General features: G+C 36.4%; 1 protein-coding gene across 2 annotated transcripts in view; it reads right to left on the reverse strand.

Annotated features, from left to right (window-relative positions):
- Window positions 1-21,148, reverse strand: part of RELL1 (RELT like 1) — a 55,834-nt gene that overhangs the window by 4,968 nt on the left and 29,718 nt on the right. For both annotated transcript variants that reach the window (XM_074274735.1, XM_074274736.1), the window contains exons 4-6: window positions 15,895-15,952; window positions 14,125-14,361; window positions 10,053-10,191 (exon numbers count right to left, since the gene is read on the reverse strand). In XM_074274735.1, the coding sequence (XP_074130836.1) occupies window positions 10,056-10,191; window positions 14,125-14,361; window positions 15,895-15,952 (431 nt within the window). In that variant the 3' untranslated portion in view covers window positions 10,053-10,055. The remainder of the gene's footprint in view (window positions 1-10,052; window positions 10,192-14,124; window positions 14,362-15,894; window positions 15,953-21,148) is intronic.

Consider the following 21,148-nt stretch of genomic DNA (forward strand, 5'->3'; position numbering starts at 1 on the left):
GTTGACTCAATCCTATCCAGTCTATTCTCTATTCCTGTGAAAAGTCTACCCATTTTGGTGACAAAACAATGCAGTCAACAAAAAGCCAGCATGGTGGCAACTACCCTAATCAAAGGGTAGGAAGCAGTGTCTGAAGAGCTAACTTTGTAACTTCAACCCTGTAAAGTTGGGGAAAAGATCACACAGACGTATCCAAGGAAAGTTTTTCCTTTGTAAATTGTCGACCTAGGTAAAATAATAATAATGCTAACATATAGTGCTTTAAGCTTGCAACATGCTTCTACAAATATCATCTCATTTTATCCTCACAACCACCAAAACAGCTGATGTGATCTTGTAATTGTTTTGCTATTCAGTCATGTTTGATTCGTTTGTAATCTCATTGGGTTTTCTTGGCAGAGGTTTGCCATTTTCCCCTCTCCATCTCATTGACAGAAAAGGAAACTGAGGTGAGAAGAGTTAAGTGACATGCCCAAGACCACACAGCAAGTATCTGATCTGGATTTGAAGTCAAATCTTTCTGACTCCTGGCTCCATGCATTGTACCAATTACATCAAAACAGAGAGCCCTGAACGAGGTGACTGGGACAGTGAAAGGACTCCATTATCAGGTCCTATTAGGATCAAAGGCGCTGAGGGTATCTAGCTGGGACAATAGGAGACTCTATGGACAGGATAATGGTTTTTAAATATTTGAAGAGCTAGTGTATAGCAGAGGTTTTCCTTTGTTCTGCTTGGCCCCAGACAGCAGACAGAACTGGAAACAGTGAGTGGAAAGGAGTGGAAAGGTTTAAAATAAGGTCAGGGAGTAGGGAGAGATTCCCCAACAATTAGAGTTGTCCAAAAAAATAATGGATAACCTTAGGAAAGACCAGCTTCTCCCTTCCCTAGGAGTCTCCAAGTAAAGACTGGCTGACCATTTCTTTGGGGGTTGGGAAATAAAATGATAGATTAAATGAGATGATATATACAAAAACTCAGCAAACCTTACAAATTATAAATGCACAAGGGCAGCTAGGTGGTGCAGTGGATAGAGTTTCAGTCCTAAAGTCAGGAGGACCTGAGTTCAAATCTGGCTTAGCTGTGTGACCTTGGGCAAATCACTTAACCCCAACTGCCTCACCAATATATCTATATCTATCTATCTATCTATCTATCTATATATATATATATATATATATATATATATATACACACACACACACACATATATATAGACAGATAAAATGTGTGTCTGTGTATGTAAATGTACAATATAAATGTCAGTGGGCATTTTTGTTATCAAGGAATTCTAATTCATGAATAGACTGGACAAAAGAGCTTATGAGGCCATTTTCTTTAAATCCTTCCCCAAAGCTCTTTTAAAAATCTTTGTTCCAAAATGTATCTATTCAGTTATAAGCAGGACTCGTACTCAGAACGCAACGTCTTTTCTCAATTATAATTTGATAGCTTAGAGAGTTTGTAGTGGTACACAAGCTATTAAATAAAATACCATCAGAAGACACAGATTCCCAACTGCACATATTTTGAGGGTAGAATGAAAACATCTTTTTGAAATATTTATTCTTTTCACTTTTCTTCAGCACAAGTATTAAAGTTAGATTTGACTGATTTAATTATAGAATCTATGTGTTATTATATTGAGATCACTTTTCTGTGAGCAATAACAAATAAACATCAAGATTAAATTTTAAGTACAAAAGAAAAAATAAGGCCTTAAACAATTACAGGTTTTTCCATTTTCAACTGAAAGGCTAAAAAATAAATTAAGTGTTTTTTAAACCTCACTTTGCAACCTTATTATAAGGTTTTGAGGATGATAAGAATAGGAAGAAGAAATCAAAACTATCAATAATCATAGAGAAAAATGCTATAAATCACTAGTAGTTCAAGAAAATGCAAATTAAAACAACTCTGGTGATATTTCATACCTATTGGCTACCATGACAAAAAAAGGGAAAGACAAATGCAAGAGGGGATGTAGAAAAACAGATATACAAATGCGCTGTTGGTAGAGTTGTGAACTGGTCCAATCATTCTGTAGAACAATTTAAAACAATACCCAAAGGGCTATAAAACTGCACATAACTTTTGACTCAATAATACTATTAGGTCTCTATCCCAAAGGGATCAAAGAGAATTGGAAAAGATCTATATGTTAAAAAAAACATCTTAGTAGCTCTTTTTATAGTGGCAAAGAATTGGAAATTATGGGAATGGTAATCAATTGAGGAATGGCTAAATAAGTTGTCACATGTGATGCTCTGAGAAATGTGAAGAGTTTCAGAAAAACTTGGGAAGACTTAGATGAACTGGCACAAAGTGAAATAAGCAGAAGCAGGAGAATATTGTACACAATAATAGCAATACTATAAAATGCGAAAGACTTAGCCACTCTGATCAAGACAATTCCAAGGGATCCATAATGAAAAATGTTATCCAACTCCAGAGAGAACTGATAGACTCAGAATATAGAAACTGAAGTACATTCTTGACACTTTATTTTTTTCTTGTTTTTTCCTAATATAGAAATATGTCACATGACTTCATATATATAACAGATAGATTATTGCTAGCTTTCTCAGTGGGTGGAAGAATGATAGAGGGAAAAAGACTGAAAATATATTTTTAAGTCAATCTTTTATAATACCCACTAAACACTGCCTTATTTTTATATTTAAAAAAAAAGTCAAAGTGAGTAAAATAAAAACCCCTTTCATTTAATCTAAGAAAAGGCTAACAGAGGAAAAAAAGAGATAAATGCAAAAAAGTGCTCACAATGTCAAAAATCAGTCAACAGAGAGGGAGTGGTCCAAAGAAGAGTCCCCTGGGCTTGGAAGATATGTGGAAGCAAAAATAGGGTGTGTTTCTTTGTTTTCTTTTGGACAGTTGTGCTTTTTAAATAACAACCCTGCTGTGGAACAAAATACTCTTGACCTCTCAAGATCTAGAAATGCTAACTTGGATGAAATCTTTTTAAAGACAGATTTGGTATTGATCTAATATCTTCCCTGTGGCTATAGAAAGGCAGTAAATTATTCAGAGAAGAATAAGGGCTACAGATCAGCTCTTAGAGCTAGAATGGAGTCAGATCCAATCCAATTTTCTCACTGTGCAGTGAGTCCAGAGTTTATGTGACTTGTCTAAGATCAGGCACTAAATTAATACCAGAAACAGGCCTCACACCCAGTTTCTTCCATTCCTGGTGATAATTTTTATTATACTTTATTGCCTCTTTAACTTAATAATAACAAATAATTTCTATCTCTAGAACAAAATAAAAACAAAAATAAGGATGGTTAAACATCTGCAATAAACAAAGCACCATATGATGCACTAAAGACACAAAGAGAAAATGAAAGGCAATAACTGCTCATAAGTTTACATTCACTTGCCCTATAAATAGGCAATAATTACTAGGTTTTATAGAGGTGCTTTAAAGTTTACAAATTGCTTCATGAGTATTCTCTTCCTTCATCCTCCCAATAACCCTGGACTGATAAATATTTTTATCCCCAAGTTACAAAAAAGGGAAACTAAGGTTCAGTGACTTGGTCACAGAGCTTAGAAATGGAACTTGATCCCAATTCTCTTCCTGATCCCAAGTACAGGATTCTAATGTGTGTGTGTTGGGGGGGGGGGGTGAGCTCTGGGTAATATCTATAATTTGTTGAATTAAGCTCATTGAAAAAAAGAAAGTAGCACTTTCAATTCTCCTTAGTTATTTAAGAGACACTGGAAGACACTGGCCCAGGACCGCCCAACGTGAAGGTCCCCCATCAGAAAAGGTGCTGTACCCATGAGCTAAGCAGAATTGAATTACTTGCGGAAAGATGCGCAAAGTTAGAGAGTCCACCCCAAATGTTCGTAGGGACTATTTGTGTCCTACTTGTGGCAGAGCACTCTGAGCTCATATTGGTCTGATCAGCCACAGTTGGACACACTGGAACTCAACTCTAACATAGTGATGTTGTTTTGGTCCTCTTTGAGAATGAAGGACAACAACTGATAAGATAATTAAGCATAAAATATATTAAAAATCCTAATTGTTCAACAAATAAAACTTCTTGAGTTTCAAGGTTTGGAGAATTTCAAGTAATCTGTTTAAAATTTACATGACTAAATTATCCAACATCTTAGTTGGTTCCTTCCAGCTAAGTTTGTGATTATAAACAGCTGGGAGATTTTCTATTTCCTGAACTTAAATACTAAACAAATTGGACATTTTCATAAACATAATAGAACAAGAAAAAGAGAATCACACATAAAACTATATGTATTATTTACAGCTTGCTTTTATTTTGAAATATATAATCAATTTACCATGTAACTTTGCAAATTAGTCCTGCTTGTTTGTGGTACTTTCTAGCCTACTTTAGGTTCAGTTCCATTAGTAAGTTCAACTAGTAAGATTTTTTTGAACATATTGAATAGCCTGGGTGAACCTATGACTAAGAATAACTTAATGACTCACTGGACCCAAGGGACTCCATTCACTTATCTTCCATGAACTGGCACTTCTTAAAAGAATTGTGAAGATTTATATCATAATATAAACAAGGAAAAATGGTTCAGAGGATTAAAAAGAAATTTCACAAAACATTAAGGCTGGAAAAGAAGTTAGAAATCATTTAATCGAGGTCTCATTTTACAGAAGAGAAACTTGAGACCCAATTAAGTTGGGCATCAAGGGGTAGGTAGGAATTCAATGGCAGAAAGTGCATTCAAGGCTTTGAACATGAAGAGCGTGAACATAAGCAGACAAAGCACTGAGCTCAAGAGCGTATCTAACAGCCTGGAGCACCGAGCACATGCAAGTAGGTGGAAATGGTAGTATGCCACCAGATTGTAGGGTCTTTGAATGCCAGAATAAGCTTGAATTTTACTAAGTGGGCCAATGGGAACTGTATACTGTAGAGTTCTGAGCAGAAGAATAAGAAGTCCGATTCTAGTCAAAAATTTTGGACGTGGCCAATGTGGGAATTTGTTCTGCTTGCCCACGCAAATTAGATACAAGGGTTTTGCTTTTCTTTTGTCTATGTGGGTGGGTGGGGAGAGAGGGGGGGGATGCCGTTAACTGGGAAAAAGTTAATTTAAATCAAAAGACTGGATTGGGGAGGAAGAGAATGGAAAGCTGCCACATGTTAGAAACTCATGTACAACCTCATCTCCCCAAAACAGGAAAGGACTTTTGAAGGGATGGGGGAAACAAACTGCCAAGTGAGAAAATTAAATATTTCTTCAGGAGTAATTACTGTCAACTTCAGATCTGGGGCATCCCATTCATTTTCTTCTTTATCCCCACGCCCAAAGCTGGTTCCCAGAGTCCACACCTTTACCCCTGAAGGTCTGTCTCTCTCTCCACTGGGTACAGGTCTTATGTCTCATTTTTGGTTGAGAAGAAAATGAGTTTTATTTTAAAAGGATGTTTTAGTTTAGCTAAAATATGGCATTCATATATAGAAATAAATTTATATAAAGGAGAGCTGGCACTATGAAAATCAACATGTAAAAACTAATATAAAGCTAAATAGTTTACCTTCCCTTGGCATTTGGGAGCTGCTCAAGAAAAAAATGACAACCAAATCTTCTAAAATAATTAAATGATGGGGTGGGGTGGGGGTGGGGGAAGGAAGATGATAAATGAGATGATAATTATCATTTTTTAAAAAAAAACTTATTTTATATCTTTTTATGTAATTATTTTTTAATTTATTTTTTATTTTGCTAAAAATGATTGTGGAACTTATTGTTGTTTTTAATGAATCTCATTGCTTTAAAAATCAGGGGCAGTTAAGTGGCACAGTGGATAAAGCATCAGTCCTAGAGAAAGGAGGAGTTCAAATCCAGTCACAGACACTAGACACTAGCTATGTGACCCTGGGCCAGAAAAACAAAAACAAAATCCCACAAATCAGGCTTTTCCCTGGATTTTGTCATGTCACAATCTATTGTCTTTGCACTCATGCAAGTCTTAGCCACACCGCTGAGTGAGTGCTCCTGGACAAGCATTCACCATTTCCATTTCCAATTACAAAATACATCCCAAAATCACACAAGGGACATGAAAATTAAGGAAGTGATTCCAGCAGGGAGAAGGACACAGAGGAGGAGAAAGTCAGGAAAGGCCTTACCCTTACCAGGGGCTTCTCTGAAGGACCTCCCCTTCACCTAGCCTTACATGCAATTATCATAATAAGAACAAGTTAGCAGGAAACAAGCTTTTGTTTCCAATGATTAAAGTGTTTCCTTAAGGATCTCCCTAATCTACTAATGTTACAGAGAGAGACAGAGACAGAGAAGGGGCAGACACAGACAGACAGACCAAAAAAAACAGAGAAACACAGAGACAGGGAGACAAAGACACAGAGAAAGAAACAGAGACAGACAGATAGAGACAAAGACAGACAAACAGAGACAGAAATCCACAAAGAGAGACAGAGACAGACAGAGTGGGGAAGAGACAGATAAACAGAAAGTATGAAAATTAAAACTTAAAAACACCTGAACACAAAGAAGCACAAACATGCTGCAAAGAGTAATGAACAGTGGCAAGAAGGAAGAGAAAGGAAAACCAGAAGCAGAATGTCACAGCAAAGAGAGACTGAAAAACCTGCCACAGGTTTAAAAGAAAGGAGAATGACTTTCCTTATTCTACAAGCAGGGAATTAAGACACAAAAAGCAAATCCAGAAAAGGGGTATGATTCAAGAATAGAAGGATACAGTTTCATAAGTTATCTTCGTTTCTCAAAAGTCTAGTCTTTCCCCCAAAGAGTTACGTGAACATAGTTTCCTAAATAAATACAAGAATCTTACACACACACATATAATTTTCTCAAGGACACAAACAGCATAAAGTGAATGATATCAATTAATACCTAATTCATTAAACTTTGGCCAAAGGTACCTCAGCATGGTCAAGATCCGGGATCTTAGCAAAAGGTAATTTGCTAAGGATTCTTCTCTGAGAAACGCATAGTGGATGTAAGCCAATTGCAACATAGTTCCGACTTCACTCACAAGACCTAATGCAAAAGAACTCATCGGGCACATTCACCTTCGCAAAAAATAAATAAGAAGGTAGGCTAATCATTCCCTGAGATAGGTGATCCAGGGGTTTTCATTCAAAAGATCAGCAAGAAGGTTTGCAATGTTGTGGGCGATCCACTAGAGAGACTTGCTAGCAGAACACAAACAAGAACTAATCAAGAAGAAAAGGTGGGATATACTGGATTCTGCACTAGGAGATCCTGACAGGCTATCCATCTATTAAAGTGCTACAGAAAATCATTAAAAAATTCAACAAGATTAATTTAACATGCATTTAAAGAGCTTTGATTTTATTAATATAAGTACTATTATAAAATGGGAAATACCGAAGGAATCTGTGACATGTTTCTAAACAATGATATATGTTCCTAATTTTTTTTTTAATTGGAAGACAACTAAGTTACTTAATGGATAAAAGGAATTCAATTCAATGTGGAAGGACAAAAGCTTAGTCTTCATGAAAGAATCAAAAAACATTTCCAAAGGATTAAAGAAATCTTAGTTTCACTGACAAAATAAATGAGGTAGATAGCAACTTAGATGTGGCTACAAAAAGGAACCACAGCCAAGAGGGACACAAAAATAAATCCTTTGCAGAATCCTGGTTCTATCAACCATTATTATTAAATATTAAATTAATATTAAATTATTATTAACATTAAACTTGATTTGGGTAGCTTATTTAAAATATTACATACACATATGTGGGTGTATATGTGTATATATGTGTGTATTCAAAAAGGAACCAAAGACTAAGCATTGATTTCTCACTTCAAGAACAAACATTTAAGCTAAATATCTATCGTATCATACAATGGAAAGCTTTGGATCCCTATTCAAAGGACGTGGGTCCCAGTACTTCCTTGGATACTTATTATGCAAATAATTAATTTGATCTCCTTAACTCTCAGTTTCCTCATCTATAAAATGAAAGAGCTAGACTAGATCTGTGTGTTCCAAAGAATCAGGGAGGGGGGAGTGGTCCCTGATCCTTTCAGAGAGTTTACAAATTCAAAATTAGTTTTTTATTTCTAATCTTTTTTCTACTCTATAATTATAATTCTAATCTTTATTTCTAATCTATAAATATTACCCACATAAGCAAAAACCTTTTGGACAGATCCTCGATAACATTAAACAGTATAAAGAAACTGAGAATCAAAGTTTGAGAACTGAACTACATGAGCTTGGAAGTCGGTTCCTGTTCTAGTACAAACTATGCACAAAGCCCTTTTCAAGACAGTGGGCAAAAGCCAAATTTGTCTCTGTTTTCATAAATTTTCTTAGAGAAATCTTAAATAGCCTTCTGGTGGGCTTGCCTGACACAAATCTGTCTCCACTTGAATCCTCCTTCAATTCCACCATCACAGTAATTTTTCCAAAGTACAGATTCCACCATGTCATCCCCTCCTGAATAAACTCCATGGCACTCCATCACCTTCAAGATCAAATACAAAATCCTCAATTTAGCTTTCTAAACTTAGTCCACTTTTGTGTACCTAGAACTTAACAGAGTGCCTCACACATAGTAGGTGCTTAATTAATGCTTATTACTAGTTAATCTGGAATAGTTTAGATACAAAAAGAAGCAAAAGACAGTTCTTTCCTTCAAGGAGTTTACAATCTAATGAGGGAGACAACAAAAAAACTAAATGTGTGTGTGTGTGTATTTCTGTGTATGTTTATACACACAAACATCCACAAAAACATATACACACCAGCTACGTTCAGGAAAAAATGAGCAATACTTAAGAAAGGGAAATGCTAGAATTAAGAAAAAAAAAAAAAAAAAAAAGCTTCCTATAGGATGCAGGATTAGGGATTTGATGGAAGCCAGGGAAGGTATTAAGTAGAAATGAGGAGGGAGAACATGGCAGGCATGGGGGCAGAAAGAGAAAATAATTTTGAAGTTGAGAGATGGAAAATCTCATTTGTGGAACATTGAGGAGACTGGTATTTCACTGGATTGCAGAATTAAGATGTAAGACTGGTAAGATAGGGGCAGCCAGGTGGCGCAGTGGATAGAGCACCAGCCCTGAAGTCAGGAGGACCTGAGTTCAAATCTGACCTCAGACATTTAACACTGCCTGGCTGTGTGACCCTGGGCAAGTCACTTAACCCCAATTGCCTCAGGGGAAAAAAAAAGATTGATAAGGTAGAATGGGCTGGTTTATCCCCTTGCTCCTCTAAGTTACGGTATTCTCCTCACCATTCTAGGCCACAGATGAAATAATAGGCCCCTAGATCATCTCAAGTCCCCTTTGTCAAGCCTTCCCTGGAGATGCCAGCCCAATTTTCTCTCTCCTTCCTCAATATTTCCTACATTTACTGGCACACATGTTGTATGTCCACCTCTCATTTCCAGTAGAATGGACAATCCCTAAAGACAGGGACTGTTTTATTTTCATCTTTATATCACAAGGGCCTTTCATGTAACAGACAATTAATAATGAAGTGAATTAAATCATCAATGTTCAGTTTTCTCCACTCCTATAAGAACAGATACATAAAACATCAATCTATTCCTAGACTAAGAAATGATCAATTCTCTTTATATCTCTGGAAGGTTGATGAAGTTTTAATTGTTTCAAATTCTATTATACGGCATCTTTCACTCTTCCTTTTTAAAAAATATACTAGATGTCAAGAGGGAAAGTTGTGGACAAATGACATCTTGACCAATTACCACATCCACGTCACTCCTTCCACATTTCCCTGACAAAACATTTTACAAGATTTCTCAATAGACTTTGAGAGACTTCTCAAAAGATTCTCAATAGATCAGCAGTTCATGTGGTCTGTCATCAAGTAGCTTTGCACTAATAATTCATTTGTATTCTCCCCCATTTACCAGGAGAGAAAACACACACAGAAATAAATTTACACAAAATAAACCCAAGCATGTTAAGCGCTCATGTTGTTATACAAGAAGATACTCCTGGCGGTGTGCTCACATGTGCCCCCCACGCACCCGTCGGCTGGCCGTGACCAAACCCACCTCCTATTCCGTGCCGCTTCGCTCCCTTTTCACAGGAGTCACGGGGACCTCGCCGTTGACACTTTCTGTGCCGCTCATGGACATCAGACTTCTCCGCTCCTTGGCATTCGCCTTGTGCTCTACTTTCGTAACTCTAAACCTGAGGAGGGAAGAGGAGCTCTGGTTGGTTTGGTTTTCCTAAAACACAAAGGTGTCAATACCTCAGAAACACAAGAGAGTGCGTCCAAAAGAAATTAAAAGTTAAATAGCCACTGGAAATTCTCCAAAGTGGAAAAACACAAGAGGGTAAACTCGGTCACCCATCAGTCCCTGAAACTTCCCAGCCTGAATCCTGCAGAGACCACATTATTTTTTGTGAATATTCTCCACTGTGGGCATTCACATATTAATAAGCAACAAGTTTGCAGACGACTTGTTTTTTAAGTACTTAATTTAGTACTTAAGTACTGAGTCTTTAAGTATGAAACCAAACTGATAAGTGTTTGCTGGAGCAATACTGTACTTAAGACATTCCCAATCTTCCTTCCCCTCCCAGTCATATTTCCTATTCTAGACTTTAACACCCCAACCCAGCTGCCTTCTCTCCCTGGGATGTGCCTCAGTGCCAGGGTTCTTGTTAACCAGGAACTTCTCTCCACCATGTCAGCCCTCTTCTTCAGGGACTTCTTCATCAGGGCCACCATTTGGGGGACAGGCCCAGGCCAGTCATATTTCACTCTCTGTCTAGCTATGCTTTGGGATTCTCCAGACTTTGCCATCATGATCCATGAGGGTATCTTCTCCATTCCTATCCCCCATTTCCCTTTGATGAGTCTTCCCTCATTAGAACACAAGCTCTTTTAGGGAAAGAACCTTTTTTGTTTTTATTTGTAATAAGTGCTTAATAAAACGCTGGTTGCCTACTAACTGGATTCTAGAGAAAGTGGTAAGGCTGATATACATCCAAACCTCAATTTTAGTCAAAAGTGTGTGGTGGTAACGGTTGTTTTAAATTATGGAAGGATACTGAATTAGGTCAATATTCTTTAAGGGAGAATAACAAAAGATTAAGGAAGGAGTTTAAATATGTAACATCATTTATGCTAGTACATTACTATATTATTAATATTGCTATGACATATGCTATATTTGTCATTGCTCAGTTTTTTTTTCAATCCTTTCTGACTTTTTGTTACCTGACTTGGGTTTTCTTGTCAAAGAAAACTAAAGTGAGTTGCCATTTCCTTCTCCTGCTCCTTTTATAGAGGCAAACGAGGTTAAGTGACTTGCGCAGGTTCACACACCTAGGAAGTGTCTGAGGCCAGATTTGAATTCAGAAAGATGTCTTCCTCAATCAAGATCCAGCACTCTACTTACTGTGCCACCTAGCTGCCCAAATGCTATTGTATATTAATATTAATATATCATTTTAATCATGTACATGAATATAATCATATTACTTCATATAATTTTAACATGAAAATATGTATTAGTATTTTGTGAAGTAAAAATACATGTAATATTAATGTGTATTAAAGTAATATAATTTATAATTATATAGTATAATTATATATCTTATATAAAATAATCTATAATGTAAAGTACATAAAGTCTTCCCTAACAGCTCTTTCATATTCCCAAACTAATTGTACTTCTACCTTTCTAAAATATTCTTTGACCTGAACTCTCTCCATCCAAAATGAAATTATCACTTATACGGAAGACGGCTTTCAGGAAGAATGAGAAAAAGCTGTTGCAATTTTCTCTGTGGGTCAAATGATTGGCTTTTTGTGTGTGGCTAACCGCAAGAGCACCACAAAGTAACAAAACTTAAAAGCTCAGTCACCAACATCAGAAGGTCCCCCCAGCTCTGAGCTGGGCCATTTGAAAGAATGTGGCCTCTCTAGTATATAGAAGCTTTACCTTTCATCATATCCTAAGATTATTTTTTTTAAGTAAATAAAAGGCATTGTCTCTGCAAAGCTACAGGTTTCTACCACTTCTAACATGTTCATGAATAGGAGGGTTTAGCAAAAGCTACTGCACCTCTGCAGCTCTAAAATCGTCTCTCCTGTGGCCACAAAGAGTAAAGCCCAATGAGATGAAGAGAACCTTAGGAAGAGAGCTCCTGCATAAAACTACCAGAGCAACAAGGGCAGGACAGTGCACAGAGTGCCAGACTTGGAGGGAAGAACACTCATTTCCCTGAGTTCAAATCTAGCCTCAGAGGATTATCTTGAACAAGTTACTTAACCCTGTTTGCCTCAGTTTCCCCATCTGTAAAATGATGTGGAAAAGGAAATGGCAAACCAGTCCGTATCTTTGCCAAGAAAACCCCAAATGGGGTCAAGAAGACTTGGACACAACTGAAAAACAATTGAATAACAACAAAATTAACAAGATGACTGTTATTAACAATTTTGGACTAGTAAGCATTTTAATATTCAAAAATATGTCTTATGGAAGAAAGAGAAGGAGAGAGGGAAAGAGAACAAGACAGAGGAAAAAGAGAGGATGGGAATTTTTAAAAAAAATAGAATTTAGAAATCTTATAAAAGAAATCCCCAGGGAAAATAAAGGGGTTTATATAAGCTACCTGAAACTGGTAAACACTTAAATAAAACCATTTTCCATATTTAAACCCCATTCATATTTCATTGGTCCCATTCTCTTCCATCAATCAGTTTGGGGCTGATTTTCCTTTTTCCACCTCTTGAAACACAACTCAAAGTACTTCCCATTACACTTCATGTCCTTACCACACACAGGTTAATGGGAGTGGCCAAATGCAAGCTGTTGCCTAGTGAGAATCTCCTTTCCCTCATCATCGTAAATGCTTCTTTTACAAGTGCCTGATTATATGTAGTAATTTGTACAATAATTTGCTGGGCAGTACAGGAAGATAATTGCTATACTCACATCTGTATTTTTGTTTACAAACATCCTATCCAACTTCAGTCTACTGAATTTCTACCCATCAAACACCATCTCCTTAATGGTGTCCTCATTAATAATGACATTTCCTTTCACACCTAATATGATTATCATGTGATATCATATATCATAATCACCTTATCCTGGTAAAATATCAAATTCTACAATAACACGTTTTTAAAATCAAAGCTGAAATAAATTTAAGCATTTTGTGTTAAACACTCAAGAATCTGTCTCCCTGACAGGTTTGAATATCCCTCACCTCGAATTATTTTTAAACACCTTTCAAGCTTCCTATGCCTTTGAGTGCTACCCAGGGTGTTACAGTACCAAAGTGACCTTGATCTGGCTTCCCATCCCAGAGTCCTTTGAACTTTCTTCTTTATATTTCATGAAGATTTGAGAATTCAGTTCAGTTTTCATCTTTCTGACAGATGTTCAGGGGCCTTTAGGTCATGAGTTGGCTTTTATTATCAACACTGAAGCCAACAAATAGGAACCATGAATTGTACAATTGCCTTGAACCAGAAATGCTCAGATCGGAAATGGACGGCTATCTAGTTGACGTTAAATTTTGCCATCAAATACAGAAACTTTAACCTCCTTTGCTTCTCTCAAAATCAGTGAAAAAGCCCTTTTATAATACATCTTATTGAGAACTTGAAGGGCTCACCATTTCAGAGCACCCTTCATTGCCTTTTCTTTGTTGAATTGCAAGGAGGTGAAAAAAGTCCATAAATGCTATTCAAATATCTCTCTCTTTTCTAGCAGCAGGCTAACATCAGAGCCAAATATCACTGAACATAAGGAATTTTAATCTTACAGGATGGAAAAGTAAGCAATGAATTCACATGGGCTGACGATGACAGTATTGCGCTATCTGCTCTAGTGAAATGTAAAATTCCCACCCAGAAGTCCCAACCCAGAGCCTCAAGCTTGTCCTAGAGGGGAGTCCTTTTGTGGCTATCTTCTACCAGCCTATTTACTGCCAAGATGGAGTTTTTCATTATTGTAAGAGGTTGGCGAGGGGGAAAAAAGAAATCGTCAAAAGCATGGATGAGCACAGAGTATGGATGATGAAGGAATGTAACAGATTCATGAATACAGGCCAATTCCAAATGATCAAAATCAGAAGTAAAATATAGGAGACGCTTCTTGCCTGCCAACAGAAAGAACGGTCACTTCTCCTTGTCGTCGGCTTCTTCCTTCTTTAGATTTGCTGCTTGGTTTTATGAAGTGCCACCGCTTATGTCTGCAACGCTGACATACATCTCTTTCCACTGCCCCTCCAACGGTATGGAGATGGTGGCCACACATATGCTTTCCTGGAGTACCGCCTGGGGACAAGGGGCCCGGACTCACTGGAGGGCTGCCCGGAGTGCTGGGAGTCAGAGGACTGGCGGAGGGGGAATCAAATTGGGAAAAATCTCATGTCAGTTCAGGAGCAGATTTACACACAAATGAGAAAAAAAAAACCAAAAACCTACCTCAGTGATCTAAACTTGCTTTGTAAATTGTACTTGGAGCACAAGGGTTTCAGTACACATTCATTACATTTCACTTTCCCTAAAAAACATAAGGCTTTTTCTCCCTCACAGAGGTTTCAATACACATTTGTTCACATTTTGCTTTCTCTAAAAAACACAAGCCTTTTTCTCCCTCATGGAATCTAACATGTTATCATGAAATCATCTGAAAATTTAAAAATTGGCTCACTAGATGATATTCTGTTTGACTTGAAAGGGTAATTTTCTTCATTTTTAATACACTCACTGGTGGAACCTATAGGATACTATTTTGTAATAACTGTTGAGTTTTTGCCTTAACTTGAGCATAGATACCTAAAAACATATGCCCTTGTGGCTAGATAAAACCAAATCCTCATTTGACATGTCTTAAGAGAGGACTGGATCCTTTTCTTCATTCATTCATTCCTTCCTCCCTTCCTCCCTCTTTCTCATTCCTTTCCTTCCTTCCTTCCTCCCTTCCTTCCTCTTTTCTTCCCTTTCATATTCCTTTCTTCCTTATTTTTTTTTCTGAGAAAAAATAAAGTTCCAAAATTAAGCATCCAAATCCCTGTAGCAATAAATGTGTAACAAGAGGGAGAAGGAAGTTATTCATCCCGACTTCATGGAAATCTTGCCAGTTTGTTATCCTCTCCCATACCTCCCAACAAAAGTAAATTAGAAGGATTTGGCAATCTAATTGGTGTGCCATTTTCTTCTGGGTTAATTGTCATTAAACACATTACCATGAGCCAACCCTCACAAACAAAGGAGGTTGCCACTTATCTGTTAACTCTTACTAGGAAGGATGGAAGGAGATTGGGGGAAAGAGTTGTTACAGCATTTCACTTAAGTCTTAAGGAAAGAAGGATCATAATGGGGACAAACACATGTCTATCTGCTTGGGAGAGAGAGAGAGAAATATATGTGTATGTATGTGTGCATACACGCACACACACACACACACACACACACACACACTTTTCTCTGTCTCTGTCTCTTTCTCTCTCTCTCTCTCACACACACACACATAGGAAAACTTGCTATATGACTTTTATCTGAGTTATATTTTTACTGCCCATTTGAATTTCAAGTGCTATTTTCTTTAAAGAGATGTTTTTAATAGCCTTCTTCTGGGGAAAATGATAGTAAAAATATCACACATAGATTTTTAGCAATTTCTGTAAAAATTTATTCAGAGATATAATATTCAAGAGCCACAGTCTAAAATGAATGTTATTGAAGTAATGTTTCACATGTAATAAATATCTCCTAAATAGGCATATTAAGGACTATCTTTATACCTGCTATGAACAATACTTAAGATAAAGACCATTACAAAAGAAAAGTAGCAAACTTTGACTCATTACATTTGAGTAATTAAATGAAAAGACTTCTTTTAAAGCAAAAAAAAAAAGTCTCACCTTTCAGGATCACATACACTGTTATCTGCCACCATGGCCTTTAAAACATCAGCATTTGCTACAAAAAAAAGTAGAATGGTAATTATATTTAACCATATGAAATGCACAATCATAAAATTTTAGATCTAGAGAGTATTTTACGGATGTTCTGATCTAGCCTCCTAGTCTTACAGATGAAAAGATTAAACTCTGATTTTCAAAAGGTTACAAAGCAAGTAATTAGCAGATTTGACCAACAAAGCCTTCAAAAATTACATGAGAAGTTAATAGCAAGCAAAGAGCATCTAGCCTAAAGAGAAATACATTTCCCGTTAATTTAAAAAAAAAAAAACACATCAATATTTGTCCTTCATGTTCAAGGATTAATACTCATTTTAACAGATGGATATTCTTCCCCACTGCCTATATATATATATAAATATATATATATATAATTTCTTGCTACTTTTGACCCTCTGCCCTCTCCTCCAGCTATCTTCCTCCATCTCGCTTTCTATCTCCCTGCCTAGAAGTTGTCTGCATTTATTGCCTCCAATCCCTCACATCTCACTCATTTCTAAATCCCTTGTAATTTGACTTCTACATTCAATATTCAATTGAAACTGTTATGCCCAAAGCTAATGTTTAAGTCCAATAGCCTTTCCTGAATCCTCATTCTTGAGGTCCCGACACTGTTGCCCACTCCATTTTCTATACATGTTCTCCTCTTTGAATTCCATGACACCTTTTCATTGTTTTGCCTGTCTGAGCCCTCCTTCTCATCCACTTTGATGGATCACCAACCATGTCTTACTCCCTAGGCATGGTTAAAGTCCAGTCATTCAAGTGTGTAAACTTGAATTAAACTTGAATTGTTTACAAGTTTACAAAGATCTTCATCTCTTTACTTTCTCACTTCCCCATATCTAATCAGTTGTCAAATACTTACCAATTTTATCTTCTAACATGTCTCAAATCTCTTTTCTTCTCTACATGTCTATAGCCACCATCTTAGTTCAACTCTTTATCATTTCTACTCTAGAGTACTGAAATACAACCTTTTTAATAGTCTCTCTGCTTCCAATTTTTCCTTCTCTAATAAATACTCCATACTACTGCTAAATAAACCTTCCAAATATAGAGATCTGATCATGTCACTCTACGACTCAAGAAGCTTCAGCAACTCCTTTGCTTCTAGAACACAGAAAGCTTCTCAAACTTGTTGGAGTCAAGATTCCTTTGTACTCTTAAAATTTTCTGAGAACTCCCAAAAAGCATTTATCTATGTGAGTCATATTTATTGATATTTCATTGTATATAAATTAAGACCACATTAAATACCTTGATCCACAATGACAAATCATAATTCCAAAAAACTCATAAAAAATGTTTTCTCTAAAAATAGATAGCTGGTGGGCTCAAGAGTACAGATTGAAGCATATTTTTCTTCCTTCCTTTCCTTTCTTGGACATGACTAAATTGGAATTGATTTTGCCTAATTTTACCTATTTGTAATGGATTTTATTTTTCTTGCCTCCTCAACACTAAGAGGTAGGGGGAGAGAAAATGAGGAGAGAATGAAGAAAAGGAAATAAAGTAAAATTATGTGTGTTTGTTTTTAATTTAAGGAAGATTATTTCCTTGCATTACCATGTTAATGATAAAGCTATATCAATTCCCTTTTACTGATGAGAAAACCAAGGGTCAAAAAACCAGTCACACAGCTTATACATAGAGAAGGTAGAATTTGAACCTAAACTTTCCAGTTTTCAAGTTTAAAATTTCATCCACTACACCATACTCCCTCTAAAATTTTTTCACATTTATAATTTATACTTTTGTGAATCTATTAGTTTTTATATATTATAGTGGTCTGACTTCCCATGATTTGCCAGAAATTCCTGCTAAATATTCTACTTGTTTGTCCTAAAAGCAGTTCCAAAAAAGGAGAGGTCCCTACATGCTATCGAAGGCAGTTATTACTCTTCTCAGGAAAGCAAACAAGGTACTCTCTACCTTAGAATCCAAATGTCCATCAGTCCTACAGCTAGGGTCTCTATACCAGAGCTCTTGAAATGATTCAAAAACATTTAAAAATATATTTTGATAATTTTTCAATAATTTTCTTTGTGATCTTATGGATTTTATTTTATACATTGAAAACCATTATACTGAGAAGGGTCAGACTACCAAAGAGGTCCATGATATGCAAAAGCTAATATGCAATAAAACAAAATACCCAAAGCTTCTAGAAATGCCTTTGCTAAATCTAACATGGGAAACCTTCAGAAAGTTGCACCGGTTACCTTGGATGAGAAAAATTCAACATAAATGCTTTGTTTACTATCATAAACATCAATATCTTAAACAACACACTAATTAATCTGCTTTGACATTCCTATTTACTACATTTCCTTCATCTCCCAAAGAACTTACTTATAGCTGATGATCATCTGTAACTGACTTCCTTTAAATCATTATTCCCTTGCTAACTGGAGCATACAGGAAATGGATGAAAGAATGGAATTTGGAGGCCTGAAAAAAGCTTCAATTAGAAGAAATTTCCAGGAAAATATGTCCTTCCTCCCCCGACTTCCGTCTACTTTTCCCTGAACAACACTCATCTGTATCTGAGGGAGAAAACTGAAGTTATCACCAGTACTTTTCCCCCAGGTCATTCATTGAAGAGGCAAAATTTCTATCATCTTTGATAGCCTTTCCTCAAAAGTCTAGTTACTCACGTCTCTACATACCTGTGCAGAATGAGTCATGGGAACCTTAGTTACATTATTAGAAACAATCATCTTGATAACTTTTGGAAAGAGTTACCCAATTACATAACTATTTAGAAAGTTTTCCTTTGTGACAGAGTTTAATCCAATAATTTCATTAGGATAGGAAATGTCTAAGAGAGAAAAATCCCTCTACTAATGCAAATAAGCATGTATATTATCTGCAATTCATGATCTTAAAAAAAGTGCCTCAAGCACTGAGAAGTTAAATAATTTTCCCAGGGTCATACAGTCACCATGAATCAGAGACTGGATTAGACCTGAGTCAGGCCTTCTTGGCCCCAAGTCTGGCTCTCTTTTCACTCTACTAATTTGTAGCCTGAATTTAAAATTCTGAACCCCAAAGCAGAAGCTGCCTAGAAAGTCCCTTTCCTTTTGTAAATAATCACGGCCTGCCAGCTGAGTATTTGCATCTCTACCTTGGCACCTTCTACCTTGGCAGACAATCCAAGTCCCTTAGCATACCCAAACTCCAGCAGCAACAGCCATTTCCTGATCTCCCTACCAGAAAAGGAAATTAGCAGCAGAACCCAAGAGACAACAATTCTAATAACTGGGGAGTGAGGTGGTATTCTGTTTAGTCAAATCCAAGGAATTATAGATTAATAATTTGTGGAGCAGCTGCTAAAAGTCTATCCCATAAAAGACAGCTTGCCCAGACAAATCAAAATTAAGTTGCAACAGCCAGGAGGTGATTAATATATGAATAAGAACATCATTAAAAGTACATTAGTATCAAAACTTAACCTTCATTCCACCAGTGATACAAAAAGGATTTCAGGGAAAAGAACAAAGACGAATATCAACTAAAAAAAAATTACCATCAGTTAGGTCAGTAGAGTTGGCTGTAAGATAAAGATATTTTCCCTACTATTGTTCTCAACAAAATGATGAGCAAGTGGATTCCAGAAAAACCTGGCAAGACTTACAAGAACTGATGTTCAGTGAAGTGAACAGAACCAAGAGAATTCTCTCAACAGTATTGTTGTTGCGCAGTGATCAACCAAGATAGACTCAGCTCTTCTCAGAAATACAATGATCCAAGACAATTCCAAAAGACTAGTGATGGAAAACACTATGTACATCCAGAAAAAGAACTACAGAGTCGAAATGCAGACCAAAGCATACTATTTTCACTTTTATTTATTTGATTTTTTTTTTCTTTCTTGTGGTTTTTCCCTTTTCTGATTCTTTCACAACATGACTAATGCAGAAATATGTTTAGTATGATTACACTTGTATAGCTTATACTTGATTGATTACTGTCTATCTTGGGAAGAGGAAAGGAAGGGAGGGAGAGAAAAATTTGGAAATCCAATCTTACAAAAATGAATGCTGAAAATTATGTAATTGGAAAAAAAATAAAATAAGGTTTGAAAAGAAATCAAATTGAACACGTGATTTAAAAAAAAAAAAAAAAGCACACACACAAAAGATATTTTTCCATGAAGTCAGAAAGGATCTTGACTTCAAAATCAAAGCTACTGTGGGCTAAAGATAAGCAGATAAGCATCGTGTGGGAATTTTCTATAAAATGAGGGTGTTTGGACAGTGGTGGATATTTCCTATGTGTAAATTGCATGGGATTTATTGAGTGGACTTTCAGACAATAGAAAAATGAACTTTTTCCAATATCAAGTGAATCCTTCCTCAATATCTATATATTTGTACACAGCAGCAATATTTGGTGATGACAAGGCTTAGGATGGCAAGGTAAGGTGGCTTGGAAAAAGTCAAATAGAATGAAACTGGGGAAGGATATCAGCTAAAGAATGACCCAGTTATAGCCACAAGAAGTGACAGCAAAAGAAGAGATAGAAAAAAAATTATCAAAAGTAAACCCAAGAACCCTAAAAGCACAGTATTCTAAGACTGTTTCAGTACCAAGAGAGCAGGAGCCCCTAAGAGCATCACTGATGTACATAATGCATTTAATCCCTATATAAACAAGAAAAGATTAAGCCAGGATTTATATGTGATGGTTAAGACAGACTTTGTTTTTTGATTCACTTGTTTTTCATTCTTCATGATTTCATTTGGGGTTTTCTTGACGAAGATACTGGAGTGGTTTGCCTTTTCCTTCTCTGGTTCATTTTAGGAAACTGAGGTAAATAAGGGTTAAGTGCCTTGCCTAATGTCAAAAAGCTAGTAAGTGTCTGAGGTGATATTTGGTTTTGTTTTTTTATTATTAAAGCTTTTTATTTACAAAGCACATGCATGGGTAATTTTCCCAACACTGACCCCTACCAAACCTTTTGTTCCAAAATTTCCCCTCCCCTAGCTGGCAGGTAGTCCAATACATGTTAAATATGTTGAAATACATGTTAGATTCAGTATATGTACACATGTTTATACAGTTAGCTTGTTGAACAAGAAAAATCAGATCAAAAAGGAAGAGAAAGAAAGCATCATGCAAGCAAATAACAACAGAGAGAGTGAGAATGCTATGTTGTGTTCCACACTCAGTTCCCACAGTCTGAGAT

This window comes from Sminthopsis crassicaudata, chromosome 6 (genome assembly GCF_048593235.1).
Source record: "Sminthopsis crassicaudata isolate SCR6 chromosome 6, ASM4859323v1, whole genome shotgun sequence".
In the NCBI taxonomy this organism is placed as follows: domain Eukaryota; kingdom Metazoa; phylum Chordata; class Mammalia; order Dasyuromorphia; family Dasyuridae; genus Sminthopsis; species Sminthopsis crassicaudata.